We start from the raw sequence: 25,169 nt of genomic DNA, 5'->3' as shown, positions 1-25,169 counted from the left end.
TATATCGACTTGTACACAATGTGACTGAGCCAGATGTCAGATTAACGGCGTGGAATGACTGACTACAGAGTTTAGCGCCTGTTCATTTGACAAAGAACAATTTATCAGAGCATTTGCGAAAGGTCCTGTGTAACTCAGTTTCTTGTCTGGATTGAGACGGATTGGATTTTTTTTTTCTACAGAATGTGACTGACAAATGCTTTCAAAAATTGAAGTCAGTAAATAGATCGTACCATCGGGGGGTAGTGTGGAGCAAATATCTGGCTATTCCATTCACCTACAAAATAAAATCTGGTGGGCCAAGCCCCCAGTGTCTATTGGTAGAGCCAACACAGCAGAAGGGCGATTAAGCTGCTTGGTATACATACAACACTAGTAAACATACAACACTTTTCCAACCACAGGGCTACTTTTCAGAGGCTGCCTCAAATGCGTATCTGGCAAAAGCCAATGCTTTTGTGCTAAATTTCTTCTCCATGTGAGAAAAACATGATTTATTGTCGAATGATGTGGTTTCTTTCTTTTAGGCCTCTTGCATCCAAGTAATGTTGCTGGTAGGACCAAAGAGATGCAGTGAGACGATCCTTCTCTGCCTAAATGGAGATGTGGCCTTTGATGCTTTTGTGTGGATAAATGCTTATGTTTCTTTCGCTGCAGCACTGTTTGGGGTGAAACAGTATGGAGTTCACGTTAATGGCTATTTTAAGCGTGGAAGTGAGCTTTTTATGTGGATCGCCAGAAGGTCGCAGAACAAACCTACGTACCCAGGCCTGCTGGACAACATGGTAAGGTGGCTTCAAGTTACTATACCATTACATTTTTACTGAATTCTTATTTATGGGGCATCCATGTTCCTGTGTCATGCATTGGATTTTGTTTTGAATTATAAGCTTTTTTTGCGGCTGATAGGCAAGTGGGAGAAAAATCAGCTTTTCGTTGTGAGTTGGCAGTGAGTGGTTGAAGGTTCGGACCCCTAGTGCAGACCTGGTGGTTAGATTAATAGTAATGCAAGTTTGTTGAGAAGGATTGGAATTGGGTTGAGTGGCTTCACAGATGAACTTCGTGTGTGAGAAGACCACATGTATGTGTGTCTATGTGTGTGGGAAGGTGATATTTAGCATCGCAAAGACAGCCCTCTCCTTTGGAAATCCTGGTAATGCTAGACTGCACCCACTGCGAACCCTATAGTATATAAAAGTATCCAATGGGGAATGTGGAGGTCCACCCAGGAACACCACCAGTGTGAGGAAGACGCTCTGGCAATAAAGGTTGCCACAGACCAGCAAGGTTTTGTTGCTCGAAGGCTAGATATCCCCATCTGCTCATGCGTGACTGGTAGCAGAGGGTGGGATATCAGTGGGAGGACAGGGGAGTACAATAATTTGAGTAGCACTCACCCACCCAATCGTTCCTATGCTCTTATTGTGCATCCCATGGTGGGTCTATCTTTAGTGTTTTTGCAAGGAGGTAGTCCAGTAAGGGCGGATAGGTGTCTGGGACAGACTGGCTTCCTCTACGCTAGGCTTGTGAGGAAGGGGGCAGGGTGATGCAGTAGTAAGCATAATGTGCCTGGGCACAGAAATAATGCATCTCCACATCCGGGGCTTCGAACCAACCTTCGTGGAATGGTAGCGCGAGTGTCTCCTATTTTAATCAGGGTTATTTTCCCTCCCATATCTAGTGGAATAGTTGGGTTTTGAATGACGCAAAAAGGGCTGTTGCGAGCAGGAAAGGGATATTAAAGAATGGGTGTAACAATTTCAGCAGGAGCACTATCTTAATTAATCTTATGTTCCCTGCCAGGGAGAGTGGGAGTGAGATACAGCGGGTGATCTGGTGTTGAGTGTGGTGCCATAATTAGCTCTTCATACCGTTTTCTCTGTCCCAGTGGACCCAGGTGCCCAGATACTTAAGCTCGCGTGCGCACCATCTCAGGAAAGTCTGTTGGAAACGGCTGTGTGTTATCAGGGGGAAGATCTGTGATTTTCCTCAATCTATTTGTACAACTGAGAGTGCATTAACTTCACAAATTCTAGCAATATGGGATTCATGCTCCCCCTCAGCCTGCCTACATAAAGGGTGATATCATCAGCATAGAGTGAGACTAGGAAGGGCCTTCTTGTATACCGTACGGCGTAGTCAGCCTTCTGCTGCCTGAGTTTGGCAGCCAGGGACTCCACCACCAATACAAATAAGAGCGACGAGAGCGGGCAACCCTGTCTACTGCAATGGGACAAGTCAAAGGGTTCCAGGCATTACCCATGTATGTACACTCTGGCTACTGGCTGGGTGTAAAAGAGTCGTATCGATCTGTCGCTGGATGGGGCATTCCCATCCTAGGTAGAACAGGCAATAGATGATCCCACTCTGGGTAATCAAATGACATAGTGACCTCAAATAAATGGCCATGGCATTTGTGTCTGGGTCAAAATCCTATTGGAGGGCAAACAATGTGGGCAAGTTATGTGAAGGAGAGGGGCCAGGGTTGATTCCTGATTGATCCGGTCTCACCAGCTGTGGCAGTAATAATGTTAGGCAGCTCGCAATGAGTTTGGCAAGTATTTTAGCATACAGTTTATCAACGAAAGCGGCCACTTTGAATCGCATAGATGGGGGCCTTATCTGGCTTTGGCAGCAAGATTATTACCGAATTCCTCATGGACCACAACAACACACCATTCTGTCAAGCCACCTCAAATATAGCGAGTATACTGTGTATATCTCTTGAAAAATTCAGCTGGGAGGCCATCGTCTCTGCGTGTTTCACAGGTGGGGGGTGTGTCGATAGCCGAAGAAATTTCATTTAGTTAAAAAAGTTGTTTATGAAGAGCCTATGGGCATCGCTGTGCCACACCAGGGCAACATAAGCCAGACAGATCCCAATATCTTCCCGGGGGTGGGTGTGAGATGAGTTGTACAGTGTTTTAAGGAAGGCCACACATTCAGAAAGGAACTGTGTGGGGTCATGGTATTTCCCACCTTACGTGTTTTCTTTTTCAAGTACTGGGTTAGCAGCTTTAGTTCTCATTATCTTAGCAGCTAATGATTTTGTCAGCACCTCTCACTCACCATAAGTTCTAGATGTCTCATACTTGCTCCTGTGATTGCTCTCCCTCGTTGCCACTCATATTGGGTAAGCTTGATTCTGATCTGCTCAAGGGTGGCACCATCAGGTTTCTGGGCTAGTGACTGCTGAAGGGATCGGAGTTCACTTTCTAGCCTTGTTAGGTGATCGCACAGTGAGATCTGGACTCTCCTGTGTTTAGCCATGTAGAGGCCTTACATGATGACCTTATATGCCTTCCATATGGTGCCTATTTAGTTCACTGTGCTGCCATTACAGTTAAAGAAGTCAGTGGTTTCAGTCTGTAGCTCATCTGCAAATGTCGGCTCTAGTAGTGTGCTAGGAAAGGAGCGTCAGGGCAGCACTGCATCTGTCATGCCAGGTATCGCAAGCCTTAGCAACACTGGTAAGTGGTTTGAGAGGGTATTTGCCATGTGCGTGGTTTCATGCACCCAGCTACTCACGTCCCGAGTCACCAGTCAGTAAAGTCTCTACCATCCGTTGTGCATCCCTGAGTAAAATGTGCCCTCCCAGACCTGTGAATGTCTCTTCCCCCATATATCCACCAGGCAGTGGTCTTGGATTGTCGCCGTGGATGAGCGGCGGGTAGGCTTACGTAATTGAGTGGTCCTAGAGCACACAATTAAAGTCTTCTCCCTATTTCAGAGAGTGTGAACCTATTTAGAGGTTCTCACCCCAGAGCAAGTCAAAGAAGGTGGGGTCATCTATATTGGGGCCATAGTAATTCACTAGGCTGATGGTAGTGGTGCCCAGCTGTGAGAAGTTGGCCTGATGTGCAGTGTTCACTATTCTAGTGACCACTATATATCAGTCCAAACAACCCTTATTGATGATTGGTTGTAAGTCAACCTTATAGACCAGCTATCCTAGTAGCATGGATACGAGCAGTCTAAGGCTAAGACTCTAGAGGGCGTGTTAAGCCAGCTGTTTTACCATCACATTACCCCTTGAACACCCAGTGAAAGGACACCACACAAGTGTTATGAAAATAAACAATGTATTTATTAGAATCACAACAAAACTCTTATGAAAATACTTAAGTTAGCACGTTATACACAAATGCCCGAGGGGCACGAAAAACCATATACTTTAAAAGTGGAATGCGAAATTACTAGCAGGTAAGTACAGTACTAATAGGCTTTGGAATCGCTAGGACTTGACTAGGGAATCGTTAGATTACTTCTAGGAGACCTAGGGGACTCGGGTGCAGAGTGTGCACTCTCACGCGGGATGCGGGACAAAGTCTATGGAAGCTAGTAAAGGCAAAGTTAGTGTTCACGGGCGAACCCGACCTGGTAGGAAGAAAACGACAGTGGATCCTGACCCTAGGATAGTGAGGCTATGCTGGGACACCGAAGTGCCGAAGTTACCTAGCCCAGGGGCTGCAGCTGCATAGGTCTGAAAAGACGTCGGGAATCTCGTTGCCGGACCAGGAGCCTGGAAGAAGGAAGTTGCTGGCAGGCGACCAGTGAAGAAAAGTTCGATGGATCCAAGCCTGGATCAAGGAAGAAGAAAACCTGAAAGCAGAGGGGACCAAGTTCTTGAATCACTAGCCAGTGATTAAGTGGGCACCAGGATGGCACCGGGCGAAGTCACCTCGACTAGGTGAGTGGGCGACGCTGGCTCTGCAGATCTCACGGACCAGGAGGCGTTGTCGGCGACCAGGTTGGAGAGGCGAGCTGTCCCACGATGGATGAAGCTGTCGGCGTCGAAGTTACCCAGGATTGGACAACAAGCCTTGGCTAATTCAAGCCCACGCGGTGGACTCAAAATGGCGTCTTGAGTGGACCAGGAGGGTCCGGAGTGCTCCTCTTCTGGAAGGGAGCAAGGGCCAGTCTGGAGCAACCAGACTAGCAGCCGTGATGTCGTCGGGCGTCGTTCAGGAGGCCACAAGCCAGCGGGCTAGTAGCCAAACAACGCGGTGAGCAGCGAAAAGCAGAAGGGCCCCACGCCGATCGTGGAGATGCTGGGGGGCTACTCTTCGGTGCTGGAGCTGCTCAGGGTCGGGGCTTCTCGGACCCCAAAGCACTCACCAGGAAATTACTCGGCGGGCTTGCTGTGCAGAAGTCGTGCAGTCTTGAAGATGGCCGGTCCCTCGAGGTCTCGTCACACCCACGAATCTCAGCGTGACTGATGATGTAGGTAGAGGTCAGAGGTGCCAGGGAAGCCGGTTCTCGTCGAGCTGGGCAGTCTTGATCCGGAGGAGAGACTTGCAGCAGACCGCAGTGTTCTTAAGATGGTGCCTGCGGATGCAGGGTGACTACTCCTTAGTCACAAGGGAGAAATCTTAGGAAGAAGTCTTGAGTTCCTTACGTGGAAAGTAGTTTCAGGATTCAAAGATGATCTGATTTGGAAGGGGGCCAGTTCCTACCTTTATCCTGTAAAAAGGGGCTGGCACGCGACTAAGTCCTGCCCTAGGGGTGGGACTAGGAGGGGGGTGGTTACACCCACTTCCTTGGCGGGCTTTTCCCCAGCACAGGGTCTGGAGTGACCCTGGAACTGGTTCCAGCCAGCCTATGCACAGTGAGCACCGGGGTGCCACGTGCAGTCACCTTCCTCTGAAGCCCTGCCTACCTACAATACACAAAACCCTGTCTGGGACGGTGCTGGCACCGCCCCTGGCAGGAAACCCTTTGTCCTTATCTCCTGCTCTGGGAGGACTCCCAGCAGCAGGAGGGCAGACTTGTGTCTCGGTGGCAGCATCCATTTTGTGGAGCTGAGGCTCTGTTTGACTTTAACCGGGGTTAGGGGTTACATACATGTCGTGTCCCTCTAGAAGGGTGGAATGCTAACCCCGTCGCCAGAATTGGCGAGGGGTTAGTATTCCAATTCGTATGACACCTTACTCGACATGTTTTGATAAAGCGATACCAGAGTTGGCATATAACCGCGAGGATTATAATGCACTTAAGAGTATATGGTATGCGATATCATGGAAACGGCTAAGGGATGGATCCCGAAAGCCGCAGACAGGCTCAGCTCATGCCAGAGCACCATCTCACACGATTCCAAGCACTCTGCCTTCAGGATTGTTAAGGCCTGCCATAGGAGTGACTGATAGGAGATCTGTGTGTCCATTTTAGGGTTAGATATAGGTATACTATATCTAAAGCAAAGGGTGAGTACACCACCTTGCCCCAGCTGTCGTGCAGCCAGTTGTGTCAGTTTAGTTAGTCAGCCCAGGGGTGGCATAATACATGCTTCAGCCCCTGGGAGACTTCTGGGTACCTCAGCCCTGGGTACAGGGACTTAGAGAGGGCCCAGTGCCAATTCAGTACCTGAGTACAATTTGGATAGAGAGAACAGCTAGGCTGTGGGTCTGATTAGCAGGCCCACAGCCAGGGAAAGTCGTAAACCAGTGCAGCAAAAAGCAAAAATCTGGGTGATCATAGGATTGCAGACCCTACTCTCCTACACCAGCCGTCCCCAAATATTAGCATAGCGGCCCTAGGTATCTAATTGGAAACTTAGCGTGTGAAATGGGAGACCCACTTCTGTCATAATAACTACTCCTCGTGAATAGGAAGAGTATGACAAGAATAGCCTATAGGCAGCTCATTGGGAAGCAAAGTTACACACAGAGCGTGTGTCAGTGTGGGTTTCCCGTGAAAAGGCTACCTGGTCCTTGTGTCAGTCCAGATATGACAGGACCTGTCTCCTCTTGCATGGATTGCTGAAACCTCACACATTCCATGTTAAACAGGTTGTGAGCTGGGGCAGGCCTTGTTTATTTGGTCGGCCTATGAGTCACCGCAGTATATGGAAGTTGCATGTGTAAGTGAGTAGTGTGGAAACTGGTACATTTCTCCATATTTTCAATGATTGCACAGTGCCAGTGTACTGCAAATTGCTGTGCAGTTTTCAACACTGGAATCCCTCCAGCCCTCACCCACACTGGTGGCCCAATCCCACCAGGACATTCTTCTGTCCCTTTAAGCACAGAACAATCCCAAACCAAACATTGTCCCACCCTGTATTAGCTTTCATGCCCTTTAGTAGGGGGTTTACCCAGTCAGCAGTACATCAGCGAGCTGGTCAAGACCCTCAATTGGTGTTGAGTGTGCCAAGGGCTCAGTAATGTGGCTGTCAGGCTGCAGGCTCTCTTAGCCTGTTTTCAGTCCCCAGTTACTGGGCCAAGTAGAATTCCAGTGAAATAAGTTGCTTTACCTGCTCCTTGTCTACAAATTTCTGCAAACAATCGCCTCCTTGATTGATACATTTAGCTGTGGGGCCCCCACGTAAAAGAGAGATATGTTGGGAGGTGGACCTAAAGTAAATGATGCACTTCCCATCATTTTCTCACATGATCTGACTTCTGAGAAGGCAAAGGCATCGCAGTTCGAGGAAGAGCGATTCTTTGGATGCTGAAGGCCCACCTTGGCACTACTCAATTGAAAGTTGGGCCTGGATTTGGCTACCAGACCTCCTCCTGGTTGGCTCCAGGATATTGGGTTTCAGGGCTGCTAGAGGAGATAGCCCTCCCTATCTAGCTACACCGCCCATTCTTGGTCTAAAATCTCCTCAAACAATATTCTGAATGCACCCTCTGCGGCCCCTCCTGACCTCAGTATAGAACTTTTCTCTGCTTTGGGACCTCAATATGGAACTTTCCTCTGCTTTGGGCATCTTTAATAAACCAGTTATTGCAGTAGATCATTGAAGACTTACGGTAAGACTCCTACAGCCCTCTGGTACTCCAAAGAACAGCAAGAAAAAAAACGCCTCAGCAAAGCACTTGGTGCATTCTTATTTGGCTTCAGACAGGTTGGCTTATAAAGCGGCATCAACAATTACCAACACCTTTTTAAGGCCACACAACGCATATTTTGCAGTCTGTACTTCCAACTCCTCTTGTGAAACATTTGCTAAAATTAGAACTTTTTGCAGTGCCTGCAACAACGCTATTAAACTTTCACAGGCCTTATGTTGTGCTTTCTACTCTTATATATATAATAACCAAAATGCAAGCCAATTTTGAATCCCGACCCCCACTTGACTATCTGCTTATCCATGAACTACTCCCAATGGGGCTTCTCTTGCCGAATTCAATTCTGTTACTCTGAAGGAGGTTCTTAAAATTATTCCTTCTAATAAATCTTGTTCGCCTTTGCACCTTTGTCCTACCTTTTCATTTCCTCAGATGTTATCTTTATTGATCCTGCTCTTACAGATCTGTTTAATCTCTCTAACACCAGTGCCTCTGTACCGAAATGCTGGAAGCACACTCTGAACTTCTCCTATTTAAAAAACTCTTCTGCAGACCCCACGGTCCCTGAAAATCGTCACCGTCGTTGGTACCTTTCCCGGCCAAACTATAAGAAAAACTGATCATTAAATGTAAACATACAGACTAACTCCCTCTATCCTTCACATTCCAACTTCTGCACATCCTTCTGCATAGAGTCTGTTCTTCTGGCTGCTTCGGATGACCTCTGAGCTTTCTTGGACAAAGCTGTCTCTGCTGCCCTGATTGTGCTCGACCACTCTGCGGCCTTCAAAACAGAGTTTCATTCCATCCTCCTTAGCCAACTATATGAATTTGGTATCTGCTCAAAAGCCCTAAACTGGATCTTCTATCACTAAGCTCCCAAGTGGTTTTGCTTCCACCATTTCATTCAGAAGAAACTAGCATCTCTTTGGGGGTCCCACAGGTATCGTCATTGAGTCCTGCTCTTTTTAACATACGTGTCTGTCCTCTTGACAACTTAATCAAGTCCTTTAGCTTTGAAATTGTATTCTATGCGGATGACACTCAAATAACTGTTTTCATCTAACAATTCTGTTGATACCCAGGTTACGTTCTGTTCCTGCATGCCAACTACTACCTCCTGGATGAAGGAGAACAGTTTAAAACTTAACGGTGATCAAACTGAGATCCTTATGTTTCGACACTATGTTCTACGTGGTCTTCAGCATGGCGGCTGGCAGATCCAGGTCTCACTCCTGAGTTCAGTCACCTCATCCAGAAATCTGGGAGTCACGCTAGATCATAGTCTTACCATAGGAAGTAAAGTCACCCAGAGCACGGTATGGTTTTTGCTTACCTTGATCCTTCTGGGTAAAAGATTCTTCTGGTTATCTTTCTCAGTAAGGAAAACTGTTGTTCGAAGACTGATTACATCTCGACTTGACTGCAGTGATGCACTCATTCTTGGCATCCCTAACCATCTGCTACAGCATTTTCAAAGGATTCAAAACTTGCCATCCATGCTCACGCTTGGTCTTTCTGCCTCTGCTCAAGTTCTCCAACACATTAAAGACCTGCATTGGCTTCCTTTGCGCTCTTTTTAAAACCCTTTTTTTGTGCACAAAGCTCTTCCCAACACTGGATCCTCTCAGATAAACAAGAAACTTAAATTCTATATTTCTGCTTGAAACTATGTTCTGCTACTCTCCATGTGGCAGCTGTCCCCTGCAAACTTCGCTGCAAGAGTGGAGGCTACTCTTTTTTTACCTGGCCGCCAAAAATTGGAATGCTCTTCCAACCTCTCTCCGTCATCAACCTGTCTTTGTCCTTTTTAAGGAAGCTCTTAAAACATGGCTGTTCCAGCAGATTTGATTACAGTCTCCGACTCTCCACTTGTAGTAGTCCCCCTCCAGCATCAGGATGCCTATGCTGGGGGAGAACGAGGTTATGTTATGTCACATTTGGTTAGATAGTGTAGCAAGCTGCCCGAGATGGAGAATTGCATGGCATTTCGACCTGTAGGAAGACTCCAGGAGCAAATTAAAACCTGAACTGGTAAAAGAGCGGGCGTGTGAGTTAATAGGTGAGTAGAGTGTGTGTGTGCGTGGAGATATAGTCAGGAGAGGAATTGGGAGGAAAAACAACCATGCTTCTGTGTTCCCCGACTCCCTATATCCAAAAAAGGTATGCTGCTCTTCTGACAGCTTCCCTCCTGAGCTCTTCAGTGGTCCTACTTGCGGCCCTTCTTATGGCAGATGTGGTTTACTCACTTTTGGAAGATATGCTGATCACAAACTGGATCTGAAAATAAAGGGGGATGTCAAAGGGTACAATTCTGTAACTGCAATAGGCTATTGATATGTAATATTCTGTCATCGTCACTCCTTCCTTGTTGCAGGCAGCCGGGGGCATCTCCACTGGGATGCGAATCAAAGAGACTATGATCAAAGAATGCCAGGAGGAAGCGTGTATCCCAGAAGCCATTGCAGCCAGAGCTAAGCCAGTCGGATCTGTCCGGTATGAGCTACGCACATTTTATCTTTGCTCAAAATGATGAGTGACTGTGAAATTTTGAGTTAAAGTAAATTTTTGCACTTGACTGAGCTATGAAAGCACTTAAGGAGAGGTCTCCTACACCTATGGGCGTCTGTAGGTGCATGCCCTACTTCCTTCAAGTGGTGCAAACAATGTATTTACAAATACCATGTGACCGATCTGGAACAATTTGCTCAGATTTCTGTCTTGTCAAAGAAAATAATTGAAAAAAAAATTGTGATGAGTAAAGAAGTACAGAGTACAGACGTGTCTGCTTTCTGGGGCTTTTCTTCACAAAATATGACTAGTTTCAGCTCTCCTGCACTTAACTTGGCTTCTGAAAGCTAAAGATAGAGCAGTTTGCCAGGTTATACCTGGAAACCTCAGTCTTAGATTTCCAGAAGTACTGAAACCATTTTCAGGCAGATGCATCAAAGAAAATACCGGGAGCAAATGGGTAGATTCTCAGAATCTGGCCGTTTGCTCCCGGTATTTTTGCATTTGGGATGCATCATCCCAAATGCAGAAATCGCAATTTAAGGAATCTCTAAATAGCGATTCCTTAAATTGCTCTTGCATTTATGGAATCCCAAAATGAGATTCCTTAAATGCAATGCATGAAACCCAAAAAAATAGCGAATTCGCTAATAGGGGGAGCAAATTACCATGAAGTTGAACTTCGTGGTAATTTGCTAAAACTTTGAAAAATGCACTTTTGTGCATTTTTCAAAGTTACATGTCGCGCACACACATGCCCTTAGGGCATGTGTGTGTGTAACATTTGTGCACAGGTCCATTTCAGGGGTGCAACAGGGTGTCCTTTGGACACCCTGGCACCCTTGAAATAGCGGAACATTAGCGATTCGTTAATAGCTATTCGCTAATAAGGAATGGCTTTCCCATTCATTCCTATGGGCCTTTAGGCCCATAGGAATGAATGGGAAAGCCATTCCTTATTAGCGATTAGCTATTACCGAATCGCTAATAAGGAATCTTTAGGAATCGCTAATAACATTGCGATTCCTACATGCATCCCGTTTTGCGAGTCTTTATTAGCGATTCCTTAAAATTCGCTATTAAGGACTCGCAAAACATAACTTTGATGCATCTGCCAGATAGTGAATTCAATTTTTTAATAACCACTTTGCATTTTGGGTTTGTGTGATTTAAGACTTTAAGCCTCTTAGGGCCAGATGTAGGAAGCCAAATTGTGATTGCAAACACTGAAATTTACAGAATTTTAGTATTTGCGATCGCAATTTGGCTGTGAGCAATGTAGGTAGGCCAATACCCGCACGAAAAATAAGGAATCGCAAAAACTGCGGTTTCCTATTTTGTGCAAGCATTTAGAGAATCGCAATTTGCAATTCCCTAAATGCTATGCTGGTATGCATCTCAAATTGCAATTTTGCCTTTAGAAATCACAAAATACCACCGACTTCAAGTTGGTGGTATTTTGCGATTTCATTTCAAAAAGCACTTTTTGGCTTTTTACAGAGTGCCATGTGGCACATATACATGCCCTTCTGGCATGTATGTGCGCCACATGTGCACACATGCACATTTCAGGGGTGCAACAGGGTGTTCTTTTGGAACCCTTGCACCCTTGAAGTTGTGCCTGCAATTTGCGAGTGCCTCTTGGTTACTCGTAAATTGCGGGCACAAATCTAATTCATACCTATGGGCCTCTTGGCCCATAGGAATGAATGGGATGGTATTCCTTGATTGCGAATCTCAATTTGCGATTCGCAACTAGAGAATATTAAGGAATCGCAAATAATTTTGCGATTCCTACCTACATTCAATTTTGCGAGTCCTTAATATCGATTCGGTAAAAATCCCTATTAAGGACTCGCTAAATTGAATTCACTTACATCTGGCCTTAAGTTCCACCTTATTTATGTACCCTTAGTTCGGACAGAGAACCAGGCATTGTAAGAACTTTAGGTACCTTTTAATAGAGATGTTCTGGTTAGTGTCTTAATTCTTTGTGAACTTACCCATTCTTTCTAATCACTTCGGATCCACCGTTCGTTGCAAATAATATAAAAATAGTATTTGTCTCATAATAGTAACAATGAGGCTTTGTTTGTATAAATAATTTATTGTTACCACAATCCTAGTAGGTTCTAGTGAGATCCTTAAGTGGTATTAAGCTTTAGTTTTCAGTCATTTATAACATATGTTTATGTATCTTAATCGAAATCCGCAATTCTTCCTTTGCAGCTGTGGCCTTTTCAAGGCTTAGTTGTCCCTTAAATCGTTTGTCGGTGTAAGTGACAAGGAAAGAAGAAGCGAACGGGTCTCCTTTGGTCCTATTGGAAAAAGCAGGACACGGTTCTGTCAGTAATGAATCTCTTGTGGTCCCTTACCAAAGTGCACTCCTTTCATTACCTGGTCCTTTTATTGCTGTATGAGCTTTGACAAAATAGCCTTACACGGATACACAAGGAGATTAGCGGGTGTGCAAGCCAAGATAACAAGATCTTCACAATACGATCCCACCAGGGCTCCAAACCTTTTGGCCTTTACCTGGGCACCCACCCTATTGCTTAGTAGATTACCTCCTCAATCTGAGACCAGTGGTCATACCTATCAAGAAGTCATGAAGAGTGGTACCCTGTTGGAACTTCAGTAGTATGCATTCTCATCTCTGACAAAAAGGAATCCTTGATCCAAAATTAATCACCACCCAAAGGAACCCTTCTACTCTTCCATGATTCAGAGGAGCCCCACCTTTGTGGAAAATTCAGTGGGATATCCCAAGACCCAAGAGGCTTTCCTTAGCTTTCTGCCAATAACCCTGTATTACTGGGAAGAACCAAACCATGTGGAGGAAATCTCCCTTCTCTGAGTATGGTCACTGGCAGTCCTCAGAGGGGAGCATACCATTTACTATAATCTCTTAGGGGGATAATTGGTTCTGTGTAAGGATTACAATTGAATGAGATAAAACTGAGCTGGAATCACTAGCTCCCATAGTGACATCTTAGCCTCAACTCCATTCATTGTCTTCTAATTGTCCTTTCCCAATACAATGGCAAACCTACACATTGGTGAAGCGTTCACTACTAATGAGTGATATAATGATGAACTACCATGTTTTCATGGGTTGGGGGGAGATGGGGGATATCATCAAACCGGCTCCTAGGAGTATGAACTCGGGGAGGGCCACTAACTGATGTGATGCCCTAGCTTATATAAGAGTTCCAAGTCCTTGACGATTTGGGTTTTTATGTCACACCTCTGCCAGGTCTCCCAAGGATTGCAGATGACTTCTCTCCCAGTTCTGAAAGACCTATAGGGTCGCAGGCTCTGAAGCCTTGTAGACCTGCAGATTCTGTTAACAAAGTTCCTTGCAACGGAGGGGTCTTTTGAGTCAGTTTACCTTCCCATCTAATCCACCGTACCCCAAGATTAGGCAGATTTATGCATTACGGAACAATATGGCGGTCGACGATCTTGACAAGCAAAAAGCTAAGTGGGCGGAGAAACTGGGGATCAAGGTGTAAATATTCGGATCTCAATAGAGGTTGGGATGAAAGTGTTGCTGGCTGCAATCCTGAAAACTCAACATTCTAAAACCCCCTTTTCATTTATATTACACACCGGACAAAAAATGTTCAGCTGGGGCAGAAGGGCTGATGACAATTGCCCTCTGCATGGGAAGGGGCCTGCTGATTTAGGACAAGTTTTATGATTGTGCAAAGCTAACTGTACCCAAAGAGGTTATTATATATTAAGGATTAATGGAGCAGGACCTTCAGAAGGAACATACATTTAAGCCCATCACTGATGTTATGTGGGGTTGACCTTCCCTCTCGCAGGGGACTTGGGGCAGTTTTTTGACGTGGGGCAGTGTTATTTCATGTTTATTTCCACGGCAGTGGCACGCCTTCTAAAAGCGACTACCTGGAAAGGTAGTGAACCACCTGTGGCACAACAATAGTTTTCTCGGCTACTGAGCATGCATAATCTGGAGAGAACTTTGCATAATTGCAAGGAATGGGGCGTCTGAAAGCGGGAGACAGATTTGGTCCCCCATGACAAAGTGGAGTATAGAGCGCTTTGGTTATAGTGATTGGCTTGCCCCAGACCTGGTGACTGTAAGCTAGGCCGATACTCTTCATTTATGAAGGATGCTTAGGGAACTTGGAGTAAGGTTTTTTTCTTCTGCTATTCTTTTAGTTTTAACTATACATAAAATGCCTTTTCTCACAGTTTGCTAGAAGGGGGGGAACTTTGGGTATTGGTGACTCAATGGCAATGGAATTTGTTAAAATGTAGAATGTATTTGTATGACACAGGTTCATTCTTTGGCTGTTGTAATATATGCCCTGATGCCTGATATAAGAATGAATTTGGATATTGTATGATCTAATATTCATGTTATGCTCAATTAAAAAAATATATAATCCAGCTCACCCCATCTTGCCAACAGTTTAGTTTTGTTGTTGTGACTGGAGGTTGACTGTCAGGGATCGGGGAGTGATAATAAAATCTTAACAGAGTGGGAACTTCAGATAATTCAATTTATAGGCGAAAGGCCAGGTTGTCTTTAGAACTGAAAAGACAATTATTTGCACCCCAGTAGTACACGGGCATGTGCACCATGTCAGGTCTGCCATTGTCGGCTGACTCCGCACATTTGTCCACTGAAACCCTAAACTACTCACTGCTCCACAAGAATGCATGGGATAAAGGCCTCAAAATATTGCAAAAAATCCCTTTAATTTCATAGGGGTTATTTCTGAGCATGTAGCGGAACCTAGGAAAAACGACGATATTTTATAAAGCTGCTCTACAGACTATGGCCATGGGAAGGCTATCCTAGTCCTGGAGGACACTGCACAGGCTGTCTAGGAGAGAACGGCCATTGAGGTCCCAACACAACTTCAAATCCACAGTAATATGTATTTCTACGGGTCAGTACAGGCAACGACTGCCAATAACTGTCGAACTGCCCACCCTTGATAGGAACAACGATTTATGCAGTTTAACCCCAAGGCCGGAAGCTTTACGATTTAGTTCCAATAAATCTGTTAGTCTATGTCATCTGCATAGACTTGAAGTTGATATTCCGTTCTCCCTTACCTTTGGAACCGTTGCGCAACGTTGTTCTTTCGCATCCAGGCATTTAGGGGTTTGATCACCTAGGAAGGGTTTGATCTGTAATTCTCATAATAAGGGATTAGTAGCCTCATAGCTTGATAAAGATCAGCCCTGTAAAGGCCTTTGTAATAGCCTGCAAAGGTGCCAGACCGCAGTGCCCCCCAGGGATCCCTAATTGCAACAAAAGACCTGGAAGCCTGAGAGGGTGCCTGTAAGAGGGATCTTTCATACATACAATATCGGAATGTTCAGCGGTAGCGGAATACTGGTGACAGGTACTAAGAACTATATCGCAGGTGATGGAGGTGTTGTTACTACCAGAACCGCGCAGATGTCTACTCAACATATGGGAACCAGGTGCTCTCACGCGCTATAGACAAACATGGGTCACTGTGGGACTCATGGTGGCAAAACGGAATATTGCACAGAAATGGGGTGCAGTGGACTTACCTTCGTTAGAGACTTGGTGTAGAGATATGGATCTCACTATGGTAACGGAAAGAACAGTGTATACTAATCGTAAAAGCCCAAGAAAATGGACAAAAATCTGGGCGGCTTGGAACACCTATAGGGGTGACATCTGTGACCCAATACCAGAAGTGGACTCGGATAGCTCGGATGAGGATTAAGGGGGGGGAGGTGGACACGATGGGGACTGAACTGCTGACTGAAGGTACTAGGGGAAGTACAGTCTATTTTTGTTCAATAACAGTAATGTTTTCTGAAATGTGTCACCTAACCATACTGCATGATTTTTGCAAATGTGTCATCATTGCCTATATGTTAAATGAATAAAATCAATAAACTGGTTAATAAAAAATAAATAAAAGTGAAAGACCTGGAAGCCAGGTCTCAGCTGGCCAACCACTAAATGATCTTAACCCTCTAATCTCCCAACTTGTCCATGCTGTAGAAGCCCAATATTTAATAAACCAAGCAGGTAGTAAGCTTTCAAAATTTAACTTTCTATAACGCTGATGTGTGGAGAGTAGTGCCATTCATGACTAACTCGAAATGTAGAGGTCGACTTGAGGGTTTTATAGGTTAGCAACAGTTTGTCACACACACTTGTGACTGTCATTTCTCAAGGCATTGTGATTGCAAGGGTATGACAAGTTCAGCTATAGCCAAGCAGGTCTCTGTACGTTCTTCAGGCCTTTTGAGTGTTATAAAATGCAACTCAAAACCGGATATGCCTTTGGTAGGATGTTAGAGTCTGTTCTGTGGCTGGTGCCATATGGGAAAATGACTGATGGGCAGATGAATAAAAGGTGAAGGTCTTCAAGCCTGAGTGCCAGGACTGCCATATGTTGCTCAGGCCCAAATAGGTCACTTTATTGATGATCGCTAAATTTCTTGGAGTTCTAATGGGACAAGCGTGGCAGTCGTTGAGTTCCATAGTCGAATTAAAGTGTCTTCCAGTCTTTGTGATCCCATGTAGTTCCCAGAGTAAGGGGAGTGGGTTGTAATAGACACTCTAAATGGACCATGGGGGACCCTCCAGCTTGAAAGATGGTCGATGAAATGAAAAAGAGACTCAAGTGCAGCAGTCACTCCACGCACAGGTTGGAGACGCGTTTGTACCTTAAGCATCTACGCTAAGGACAGTTGGGGAACTATGCCTGATGTCTGCATGTGCAACCAGTGAATTCACCATCTTGCTCTCCTTGGGTCACTGGTTCTGTATCAAATCCTATATACTGGAAACAATATCACTTTCACATCAGTAGCTAACTTGAGATCCTGAAGAAAGCCACAGCTATCTTCATTCTAGGTCATTGGCTGAAACATGTCGATCTGAGTAAAATACGATAGAATCTAATGGTTTCTGTCATACCTTCTGTTTTTAATACTAGCACAAAGTAGCCAAATAAAATGATGTGGTAAACCCTGTAGCTAGTTTTACACCACTTCACTACCAGCACTGCACCCCTCACAACACTCTGTTAGCTTATATTGGGTTTTAATAATAAACCCTCCCACCAAATACATCCCTGAGCTCCTCCCTCGCAGCGAGGGGATTGCAGCCCGCATCATGACTAGGCTTCATGCTGCGAGGAGTATTCCTAATGATGAAGCTCGCCACATCTGGTGGTTGAGGAAAACCATCCTTTAAAGCCGTGGTTCCCAAACTGTGCCCCGCGGCACCCCGGTGCGCCATAATGAGTAGGCAGGGGCGCCACGCACAATGTGGGAACACACGGAGAAGTTGGAAATGCCACCTTCATCATCCTGCAACACGGTGAGCGACGTGCGTACGTATGCGTCGTACGTGCATTCCGAGGCGTAGTCTCCACCATTACTGGCATATGCTGTTCAGAGGGTTTGAGATGCATGTGTGCTGTCTACCCGGCGTGCCTCATGGGACCCTCTTCTCAACCCGAGGAAACAGTTAAGTGAAGTCCGCCGCCCTAATTGCACAACCAATTGAAACTAGAATGCACCAAAAAGGTCACTTACAGTCACTTAAGAGCATTGTTCCCTGTAGCATGCGCGGGTGCCCACACTACTTGGTACCAGCGCGCAAATATTATCCCAAAGTGCACACTTCACTACCGCATGCAAGAGACTGTTCAACTGCCACTAAAACTTTAATTGGCGCTGAAAAATGGGAGGAGCAGTGGCATACAGGTTACATGGCCTTTAGTCTGAACGTGTTTTTAGCACAATGTGTCTCCGAGTTTGGAGCAGGCAGCTGTTACATATGCTGCTTGCTCAATTAGTGTCGGTACATGGAGCCTGCAAGGAATTAGCAGCAGTAGTGACAGAGCCCGATCCAGAAATGTATTGATTGTTGGCAGTGGCACTGGAAAAAATAATATACAGTGTCTGTTGAAAAACACTGAGTAATACTGCCCATGGTTGAAGGTGCGCGATAAGTAAAACTGCATAAACTAAACTGGAATCTGCCTGTCGCCAAAACTGAATCACATCATTTAGGAATTGAGCACAAAGCATTTAAGCAAAAAAGCAATACATTTTTATTGCAGGAAGAGTGGCTAAATTGCACCGAGTGATCACATATAAGAGCAGCTCAAATACTTAAATTCAGGAGGTGCAATCTACAAAAAACGTGTGATTTTCTTAATAGCCTCTTAAGTTGTTCCATCTTTAAGAAGAATATAGGCCTGTGTACTGCATACAGGACAACTAACTTGCCTCAGATCATGCCTGTTAGAGCTCTTCTGACTGCTTAGCTTTTTCTGTTGGATGCACCTGACTAGGCCTCAAATTGTCCGGTGTCCCTGAGCCACCAGTTCGCTCCGGATCAGATTCAGTGAGAGGCCTAGCAACTCTGGTACACACTGCGTCATAAGCTCAGCCTCATTAGCAGTACACTGTGTGCTAGCCAGCTTAGAAAGGATCGGTGTCATTGACTGGCACCAGGAAGTTTTTTATTTTAATTCAAAATCCTGCCAACTCGGGGTCCAGTGTGGTGAAAGAGAAGTATGCTGCAACCAGGCAAGTGCTGCCTGAGAGACAGTCTGAGAAGTCATGGCCAGACAACGGAAGCGATATAAATCTGTAGCATTTGTGCCAGCATTTTATTGACGGCATACAACTTTTAATTCTAAATACCAGCATAATGCCATAATACCATGTCACACTCTAAATGGCAAATAGGATGTATGCCTCGTTTGTACACAAAAGAAAGGGCCAAATGAAGCATGACTGAATCATATATAAATGCTGATAGGGACAACAACGTCCATGGTGAGTCTCTGCTACCTCTTGCTGGAATAAGACAAAGGCAACACATTACGAAGCAAGTTGTTTCTTAATGAAAATAAACGCTAAGCACCAAAGCAGAGACGGTGAGCTGCAGCCACTTATAGACTACTGGAGCACTTCCAGCAAGTTCTCATGTCCAAGGGCAAGCTCTCTAGCACTGCAGGGAAGACTTACTACTGGTATCAAAGGTGAGTCCAGCAAGAGAACACTTGCTGATCTGTGCAATGGGGGTGCTGTCTGTGTGAGTCTGGGAGCGGGGCTAAGATAGTTTTAGAACTTAATTTCTCAAGAGGATTTAATGTCTGATATTAATGAGTTTCTGTGCACTTCATTGCTTGCTTTACTCATGAGAAAGTGTTCAAGTGTCGCACGTTGGGCAGTTGAACGTCACTTATAAGAGCACTGAAACTGCACAAATGTCACACATGAGGCTTATTTGCAAGCAGTATGGCCTCTCACATCCCGTTTGGTACAGTCAGGTCTCCACAGTGCCCTTCCATTTACTCCAGTATTGGAACTTTCATAGATTCACATGCCTGAATCATTCCCCGTCGTCGAGACGGGAGTCTCCGGTATATAAAAAAGCAGTGCTCAGTAGTTTAGCAAACTGAAAAGAGGCCTAGGCCCATTTCCCTTTTGCAACCCATAGCCTTTGTTATGTAAAAAAGGCCCAAACTTTTCCCTCAACCAATCAGAGCTCCTCACCCTCTAGAACACTCCTGTGAGAACCTTCTGCCCCTCAGATTTTTCTACCGCACGTTGTGCTAGGGAGTCTCCTTTGAGCTCTGCTCAAACTCTTTAATTCTACAGTATTTTGGCTTGAATTGGAAGTTTCTTCATCAACCATGTCTGAGAAGGAGAAAAAAGGTTTATTTAGAGCTTGTTCAACCTGCTCCAAGAAAAGGCTGTTTACAGATGACCCTCACAAGGACTGCATCTACTGTCTCTATCCAGACCATAAGGCAGCAGATTGTAAGGTATGTCGTACCTTTTCAAATAAGACCTTGAGAGATCGTGAGGGAAGGCTGCTGATCTGGCTTTAGAAAGTGAAAGCCAGGAAGGAAATCCTCTCAAGTGAGAGTGAGGAGGAATCTGTGGCGTCTAAGAGATCTCAGAAGAGAAGTAGATCTCCTCAGACACATTCCTCAGGGGAAAGACCTGAGAAGGCCCCAAAAAAGACCACTCCAGGGTCTTCAGGGCGCAGTCCCTCAAAATCCCCTTAAGTCTCATCTAAGGGGAAGAAGGGATCTGCTGGTGAGGTGAAAGGAGCAAAATCCACCTCAGATCCACCACAGTCACCTCAGAAGATCAAGATTACCATCAAACGATCTTCTTCTGCGCCTTCTGAGGAGAAATCAACTCCGTCGACGGGACCGTCGACTAAAAAGGGACCATCGACGACGACGAAAACACCTCCGTCGTCGACGAAGAAGGATAAGGCTGGTGAGAAAACAGCGTAGACGATTTCACCGTCGACGACTATATCATCGACGGGTTCACCGTCGACGAAGGCGTCGACGTCAGTGTCAACGGCGGCGTCGACGAGGACGACGACGTCGACGAGGACAGCGTCGACTGTCACTACAACGTCGACGGTAGCGTGGACGACAATGACTTCGTCGACGACGGCGATGGGAATCTCGTCGACGGGCTCGTCGACGAGGGAAAAAACACCAGAAAAAAGGTTGGTGCCTTGGAAAAAAACCTATAACACCTGAGGTTACATCTCCAAGCAAGGTTTCCCCATTGCTACCTTCTCACTTACTGGAAGAGGAAGATTCGGAGGAGGATGATGAGTATGGTATTGCCAGTAGCCCGTCGCAATTACAGGTCAAGTACCAAGAAGACGATTCTGAGGAAGAATATGGGGGTTATCAAGAACAACCCCAGGAACAACACCGATATCGACAACAACAACGAGAGGAGATGACCAGTGTACCATCCTCTTTGTTGAAGGATCTCCAAGGAATGTTGAAGGATTATAGGAGAAGATACCCAGCAACTCCTGTCGCTCAACGGGCCATGGAGGCTACTCCACGTCCACGATCGGTTCCAGGGACTCCGATTTGTAGGCGAGAGATTGTGCCGGAACCTACAGTTAGGTCCCCACCACCGACAACACACCACGATACCTCGGATGAGGATCAGGAGGATGGTGAGATTGCGGACACAAGTGCAGAATGGAATGACTATATTGCCCAATCATCTGCAACTCCTCCGCAGAGACCAGTGGACTCTCCACCGGAGGACATTGGTGGATTTCATAATTTAATGGAGAGAGCCACTAAGAGGCTGACCATGACGGAAGAGAAAACGGAATGTTTTCTATATGACTTTAAAGACTCGTATCGGAGATCTGTATGATCTTTACCTATAGTGTCTCATATCTGGAAAGAAGGATTGAAGGTCATGGAGACGCCAGCGACGGTAACGCCGGTTCTGGCCAGACTGGATAAAAAGTATAAAGCACCAGTCGATGCTCCATCTTGCCTTTTAGGTCATCCCAAACCAGATTCTGTTATCACGCAGGCGGCACAACAGAAATCCAGGAACCCATCTGCTCCGATTGCAACACCTCCAGACAAGGAGGGCAGAAGGTTGGATAATGCAGGGAAGCGTTTCTCATTAATGTCTGCTCTGCTTGTAAGAGCAGCTAATGCCATTGCAATATTGGGGAGGTATGACAGGCAGATGTGGTGCGACCTGTTTCCATACGTTAACCTGGTGCCAGATCCAGAAAAGCAGGAGGCGAAGAAAATTCTCATGGAAGGAGAGAGGACTTCGGCTGAAGTCATAGACTGCGCTATGGATATAGCGACCACGGCTTTTAGATCCCTGGAGGGAGCTGCAGTCCTGCGCAGGCAGGGTTGGCTGCGAGCAACAGCATTTAGACCGGAGGTACAAAACAAACTCTTAGACCTCCTTTTCCATGGAGAAGAATTATTTGGGAAGCATATAAATGATACACTGGAAAGTATCAAGAAGGATACTGATACGGCAAAGGCTCTGGGAACACTGCAGTACAGAAAAACTCCTTTTCGTGGCTCCAGGGGTAGAGGGCAATCCTGGTATAGAGGAGGATACCAACAAGGGAGATATTCATCTTCTTATCAGTCCTCATCGCAGCCGTACCGTCAGCAATATAACCAGCGTCAGTCAGGAGGATACACAAAATCAACTCCAAGAGGACATGGTGGCCGAGGAAAGGACAACACCCGTCGGCAATGACAACTTCCATCTTCCGGCTCTGTCAGATGCTCCCCTGGGTGGAAAGATTGCTCACCATCTTCAAAATTGGCGGAAAATAACAACGGACCAATGGGTCCTAAAAATTGTTCAATTCGGTCTCACCCTAGAATTTCTTCAGACGCCCCCTTGTACGCCACCGATGCATCAGAGAACCAACCATCTGCATCAACTCCGGCAGGAGATTCGGACAATGCTCCGAAAGGGAGCAATAGAACCGGTTCCGAAATCCCAGGAAAACAAGGGGTTTTACTCCTGGTTTTTTCTTATCAAGAAAAACAAGCTCCAGTGGCGCCCCATTCTGGATCTCAGCTCCTTAAACACCTATCTCAAGAAACAATCTTTCAGGATGGTATCCTTGCAGGACATCCTTCCGTTATTAAACCCAGGAGATCATATGACCACATTGGACCTACAGGACGCGTATTTCCACGTGTGGATACATCCTGCACACAGGCAGTACCTTCGGTTCTGGGTAGCCGGAAGACATTACCAGTTCAGGGTACTGCCATTTGGCTTAAAGTCAGCGGCAAGAGTTTTCACGAAATGCCTGGGTCCAGTGGCGGCTGTGTTGAGGAAGCAAAGGCATCAAATATTTCCGTACCTCGACGACTGGTTAGTCAAAGCACCATCAAAGACACAGGCCAGAGCGTCAACGCAAGCTTGCATAGACTTATTCGCCAATTTAGGATTGACTCTAAATGAGGGAAAGTCAAACCTCCACCCAGCAAGAGTGATCACATTTCTGGGGGCAATATTGGACACGGAATGCAACAAAGCGTTTCCCTCCGAGGAAAGACAACTGAGGATTTTGTCCCTATTCCAAGACTTGGGAAAAAGAAAGTCTCTTTCAGTCCGCAGGTACAAATCCTTACTGAGCACAATGTCCTCTTGTATTCCACTGGTACCTTGCTGCAGGCTAAGGATGAGACCATGGCAGGAACAGATCGATCTCCAATGGTGTCAGGCGGAGGGATCCTTCGACGATGCAATAAAAGTGACACCAGTCATGCTGCAGGCAGCAAAGTGGTGGATGCAAAAGGCAATGTGTCTCAAGGACTGACGTTTATAGCAAGAGCAGCTCCGCTAATGGTAACGACGGATGCGTCGTTAGAAGGATGGGGAGCTTTCCTTCAGGACCTTCAGGTCAGCGGCCGTTGGAAGGCAGAGGAGCAGCAATTACATATAAATCTGCTGGAGCTCAGAGCGATCCGCTTGGCATTACTGGCTTTTCTGCCAAGGATAAAAGGTGCGCCGGTGTTGATAAGAACAGACAACACCACGGTGATGCATTATGTAAACAAGCAAGGGGGAACAAGATCTCTCTCCCTGTCTCAGGAAGCCCATGAGATATGGGAATGGGCGATTCAGCAGGAAAAATCATTGACAGCAGAACACCTCCCGGGGGATCAAAACATCAAGGCGGATACTCTCAGCAGGCTAAAATCGTCCTGCCACGAATGGGAGCTAGACCAGGAGATCCTGGACAGCGTCTTTCGGAGATGGGGAACACCGATGGTGGACCTCTTCGCTACATGGGAAAACAGAAAATGCTAGTACTTCGCAAGCTGGCTTCCCCAGAAGGGATCTTGGGGGAATGCGTTTTCCATGGCATGGTCCGGCATCTTTGCCTACGGTTTTCCTCCAATTCCTCCCCCGCGTACTGGTGAAGATCAAGAAAGAGCCGTGTAGGCTGATCCTAGTAGCCCCGTGGTGGCCCAGACAACACTGGTTCACAGAACTGCTGCTACTGTCGGAGGACCGTCCAATTCGGTTGCGCCTGATTCCATCACTTCTGACAATGTCCAAGGGGCAGGTGCGCCATCCGGACCCGAAATCCTTGCGATTAGCAGCCTTTCTCCTGAACACTGTGAGTCTAGCCATCTGAACATCTCACATGAATGTAGGCAGATCCTGTCCAAGTTAGTCAAGGGGGGGATCCCTGGAGTCGAATAGTCTACTTCTTACACAGACCTTTCTTGTAATACAAGGAGAGGTCACAGTATATCATAGGTATTCAGACAAGCATAAGGATGGATTTCCACAAAGAAATAGTCTTGCTAAACAATCTAGATTTATTCGAATTGCATACAAATAGACAATAAAAACAAGATAAAATTCATCCAAAATAATTAAAAACCAAGATAACATATCCCGGTGGGTTAAGAATAATTATTAAACAATGTTACATCACCACACTATTATGATACAGACAGACAGGAGGCACTTTGTCACTACAAAGCCCACACCTCATACTGGAAGAGTAATACGTAACCAGGGCGGGGGCGGTGAAAATAGATTACCTGCATATGACTATGTTTGTAGTTGAAGGATGGGACCGGTAGGTCATATACAAGTAATTGCATATTGCAGGCACTAAACCGGCATAGCTAACACTGTGGGTACCAAACAGGAGACATAAGTAATACTGAGCGCAGGCACTTAAACAAATAAGAGAATTTAAGAAAAGCAAAATACCAGATACACCATACATGCCTCAATAGAGTTAACAGTACATTCTTGCATAGAACAGAAGAGAAATGTGACGATGTTATTCCTATGTTCACTCAACAGAACATATCCAGTTCAGCAGCAGACGAATGACTACATATGCCCGTTCTAAACAAGTTTTAAAAATATCTGAGGTAAGAGCTTACTTCTAAAAATAAGGATGGGAATGTAAAAATAGAGTATATAAAATAGTTTAGTGAAAAATTACTGTATATTTTACCATCACAGATACACTACAAGTGGGCAGTTGCCTGACAACTA

At 45.7% G+C, this 25,169-nt stretch overlaps 1 protein-coding gene across 4 annotated transcripts in view; it reads left to right on the top strand.

The window, feature by feature from the left end:
- LOC144785877 (uncharacterized) overlaps positions 1 to 25,169 on the top strand; it is a 94,399-nt gene that overhangs the window by 18,691 nt on the left and 50,539 nt on the right. For all 4 annotated transcript variants that reach the window (XM_078664731.1, XM_078664732.1, XM_078664733.1 and 1 more), the window contains exons 4-5: positions 658 to 785; positions 10,171 to 10,289. In XM_078664731.1, the coding sequence (XP_078520857.1) occupies positions 658 to 785; positions 10,171 to 10,289 (247 nt within the window). The remainder of the gene's footprint in view (positions 1 to 657; positions 786 to 10,170; positions 10,290 to 25,169) is intronic.

Source organism: Lissotriton helveticus, chromosome 10, assembly GCF_964261635.1.
Source record: "Lissotriton helveticus chromosome 10, aLisHel1.1, whole genome shotgun sequence".
NCBI classification, from domain to species: domain Eukaryota; kingdom Metazoa; phylum Chordata; class Amphibia; order Caudata; family Salamandridae; genus Lissotriton; species Lissotriton helveticus.
Note: the sequence above shows the minus strand (reverse complement) of the source record. Positions and strands in the feature narration are given on the sequence as shown.